At 31.7% G+C, this 4180-nt stretch overlaps 1 protein-coding gene across 1 annotated transcript; it reads left to right on the forward strand.

Annotated features, from left to right (window-relative positions):
* The first annotated feature begins 1034 nt into the window (after positions 1–1034).
* On the forward strand, positions 1035–3665 carry LOC146922350 (protein SRG1-like). The gene is made up of 4 exons (XM_085715336.1): positions 1035–1298; positions 1842–2092; positions 2386–2710; positions 3099–3665. Exons 1-4 carry the CDS (start codon positions 1068–1070, stop codon positions 3357–3359), a joined length of 1068 nt encoding a protein of 355 aa, XP_085571462.1. The 5' UTR covers positions 1035–1067; the 3' UTR covers positions 3360–3665.
* The last annotated feature ends 515 nt before the right edge of the window (positions 3666–4180 follow it).

A 4180-nucleotide genomic window follows, 5' to 3' on the forward strand; every position in this document is an offset into this window, starting at 1 on the left:
TTGTCAATTTCGTCTATCAACCAACGAAGAAGAGAGAGTGATAGTTATAAATTATTTAAGAACTGTTCGGTTGCTATGAAAGAGTCTTTCAATAAAGTAGGGTCCAAGAAAAACAAGGGGAGAGTTTTTCATTGAATTCTCTATTTGATTACGTAAGTTTCTTTTCTTCTTCCTTTTATTTGGCCTTTTTTTACTTTCTCTTTCTTGTTAGCTTTATTTTGGCCCACCTACCTACTCGGTGCTATTTTGCTCTATATTTTGTTGAGTGTGTGGCAGGAGAAAATCTTGTGTGGTCTTGGTCGCATGAGTTGTATTTGGTCACACAAAGAGAAAAAAGAGAAGAGAGAGAGAAGAGAGAGAAAATGGAGAAGAGAAGAGAAGAGAGAGAAGGAAAAAACTTGTGTGTGTGGCCAAAACCAAAATTCTTGGTCTGGTCCACACAAGTGTTTCTCGTGTGGCAGTCCCACTAAAAAAACTATGATTTTCCATTATTGTAGAGCTCGTTTTGTACAACCCGTAAATCTCATCTCATAAGTATTTTTTGGTAGTGTATCTCATCTCATAATTTAATATATGTTTTGCTAACGAATGTTATAAAGATATTGTTTAAGAATTCTTTTAAAAGAAAATTTATTTTGAAAATATAAATTGTTCTTTTAATGAATGCAATGATTACTACTTTTAATATTTTAACCAATATTTTAAAATCACTCAATAGCATTCCCCATTTAATATTGATGTCATAGCCCCAACTTTTTCAATATGATTTTTCAATAAATAAATCTCATTTTTTGTTTTTCTACACGATTCTAATTCGTTTGGTAAAGGCCTAATTAGTGTTCTCGTGAGTTAAACTCGGTTTGTTGTAGACAATGCATAATATATGCAAGGTACGAGGTTCAAACCCCGACAAAAAAAAAAAAGGCCTAATTAATGCAATTTTAGTATAGGATAAAGCACATTTAACTCTTATCTTTGTTTGACAAAATATTTAACTCTTATCTATAAAGTATCAATCATCAAATACATGGATCAAGCAGAAGCAATTGGACTGAACGGTACAGCAAATGGCTCTGGAGGCATCCTCTATCATTGTTCCTTCGGTTCAAGAGTTAATAAAACAACCAATTACCAAAATCCCAGAACGATATTTCCATTCAAATCAGGACACTATTTTTGTATCTAACACAACTTCTTTACCACAAGTTCCTATTATTGACCTACACAAATTGTTGTCTGATGATTCAGCTGAGCTAGAAAAGCTTGACCAAACGTGTAGAGAATGGGGTTTCTTCCAGGTAAATTAAATTTGGCATATTATTATTCTCCTTATTTACTTTTTTATATACTAGCCATGTACATCATTCCAATTTTCTACTGCGTTTAGTTGTATATTTATTTTACTATATCACAATCAAATAATTTTGGCAACTAAGATCAAATACGTTATTTTATAGTGCCCGATGTTGTTAGTGAGATTATTTGTAAGTAAAATATTTTAATTGAATGTATAATTGAAAGAAGAAAAAAATAATTTATAATTTATTTATAGGTGTAGATTTCATACATTCAAAATAAAGCAAGTAATTACGATTTAGTTACTACTACTACCCAAGGAAAAAAAATGAATTTATTCATAACATTAACAAGATAATTGGGTCATTAGTTTGCCTTTAAAAAAGGGAAAGGGTAACAGATGCCCCGACATCGGTTAAGAAAGAAAATATAGTAGTTATTGTATTGTAAATTGCGTAATCAATCTATTAAAAGTAAAAAAAATGTCCGAAGCACCAATTAGCATGACTCTTGAAAAAAATATATAATTTGAAAATTAATTGCAGCTGATTAACCATGGAGTCAACACTTCACTGATTGAAAATATGAAGATAGGTGTTGAACAATTCTTCAACCTTCCAATGGAAGAGAAGAAGAATTTATTTTGGCAAACACCTAATGATATACAGGGATTTGGTCAATTGTTTGTTGTATCTGATGAACAAAAGCTAGAATGGGCAGACATGTTCTACATTAACACTTTGCCATTGGACTCGAGGCATCCACATCTAATTCCTAGTATTCCCACACCATTCAGGTTTCTAAATATCAATTTATGTGTTTCCTTGATTAAACATTATTGATTAATTAATTAAGGGAAATGCTAACCGGTGTCTCGTGGGGACCGATTAAGGATAATGAAAAAAGAAGTTATATAGTAGTTATTGCATTGAAAATTGCGTAATCGGTCTATAAAAAATTCAAAAGTGTCATTTTCAATTTATAACTTCCTTTTTTGGTATCCTTAACCGGTGTCCAAGTGTACCGGTTAGCATGAGCCATTAACTAATCATGTTGGTAATTAAATTAGATTTTGTTGTTTCATTGCAGAGACCATCTAGAGAATTATTGTTTAGAGGTGAAAAAGTTAGCTGTCACAATAATTGGTCGTTTGGAGAAAACTTTGAAGATCAAAACCAATGAACTAGTTGAGTTATTTGATGATATAAATCAAGGAATGAGGATGAATTACTACCCTCCATGTCCTCAACCAGAGCATGTCATTGGACTAAATCCTCATTCTGATATGGGTATGTTAACCATCCTACTCCAAGCTAATGATATTGAAGGCCTCCAAATAAGAAAAGATGGACAATGGATTCCTGTTCAACCTCACCCTAATGCTTTTGTCGTCAACCTTGGAGACATGTTGGAGGTAATATACATAAATTAATTTAATGGAAAACTTATTAAATCGATATTCATATCATGAATAATGACATTTTTCGTAATTGTGAATCAAATTTTATTATGAACCGTAAGATATGTGAATGTATGTTCGTTCATACATCACACACTACGAAGAGAGAAATAAGTAACATTTGAGTATACTGACGAACATTTCAAGAATGTGCACCCAAGTGCGTGGAATTAGTACAATTGGCAAGCGTTTTCATCGTAAAAGCTTAAATGAGACCAAAATCATCCGTTTTGGCAATGATCTTCTGGGCAAGCTTTTACGTTTCATTGTAAAAGCTTTTAGTATTTGACGAACATTTTATTTAGTTTTTCAATTATGGTTCACATTTTAAATCCTTTTACAGATATTTATGAATGGAATTTACCGAAGCATTGAGCATCGAGGAATAGTAAATTCAAAGAAGGAGAGGATATCCATTGCTACATTTCATAGGCTTAATATGAGCAGAGTTATAGGTCCAACACCAAGCCTCATTACTGCTGAAAGATCTGCTTTGTTCAAAACAATTGGGGTGGCTGATTACATTAAGGGATACCTTTCACGCCAGCTAGAAGGGAAATCATACTTAGATGTTGTAAGGATTCAAAAGGAGATGGATAAATAATTGCTACAATTGCTAAAATGGAGAACAAGTAAGAAGAAACATAATGCAACAAATGGGGACAATGTGCAACAATTGCTACAATGAATATGTAATTGCTGTTTAAATTCCATGCATCGAACTTTAAATATATGTATTTTTGAATTGTAGTTCTTTAATATTTGCATATGAAGTGAAGCAAAACATACTATAGAATGTGGCTTCAACATAGTCCAATCACTTGTTCTGGTTGGGGACATGGAGGATAGTAATTCATCCTTATTGACTGATCTATCTCTTCAAATAAATCTACCAATTCATTTTGTTGGACCTTTAGAGCTTTTGTCATATACTCAATGAGTGTGACACACAATCTTTTCTCTAAATTATCTTTGCAATGTTTTACAAATTAACTTATGAACGATGTCTTTTAGGATGCACAATATATAAAAATACTTTATCTTACCATTGATATAATGGTTTGGAAAAAAATATAATTTCAAATTCAATGAAGTAGATATATGGCGTGCAAGCTTCTATTATACTCCGGTGGTCTACGATGGGTATCTAAAAAGTGAGTTGTCAATAAATAAGAAATTGAATTTATATATTCATGACAAATATAGTTAAATTAATATAACATTAAATTCAAAATAATTGTTCCCGTGAGCTTAGCTCGAGTTGGTAGAGACAATGCATAATATATGTAAGATGCAGGGGTTCAAACCTCAGCCACCAAAAAGAAAATCATAAAAGAAAATCATCAAAATAATTAGTTTGTATTGTCATAATGTATTGTCATAAAATAATTAATTAGTTTATATTTGGTTGTTATTGTTGTAAGT

Source organism: Medicago sativa, chromosome 5 (assembly GCF_051527215.1).
Source record: "Medicago sativa cultivar Bolivia chromosome 5, Bolivia_mono, whole genome shotgun sequence".
Taxonomy (NCBI): domain Eukaryota; kingdom Viridiplantae; phylum Streptophyta; class Magnoliopsida; order Fabales; family Fabaceae; genus Medicago; species Medicago sativa.

Bases quoted from the DNA above. Each gene is read 5' to 3' on its own strand.
- LOC146922350 (XM_085715336.1), top strand. From the start codon at position 1,068: ATGGCTCTGGAGGCATCCTCTATCATTGTTCCTTCGGTTCAAGAGTTA. The intron at 1,299-1,841 runs GTAAATTAAATT...AATTAATTGCAG, and splicing joins GAGAATGGGGTTTCTTCCAG to CTGATTAACCATGGAGTCAA. The intron at 2,093-2,385 runs GTTTCTAAATAT...GTTTCATTGCAG, and splicing joins AGTATTCCCACACCATTCAG to AGACCATCTAGAGAATTATT.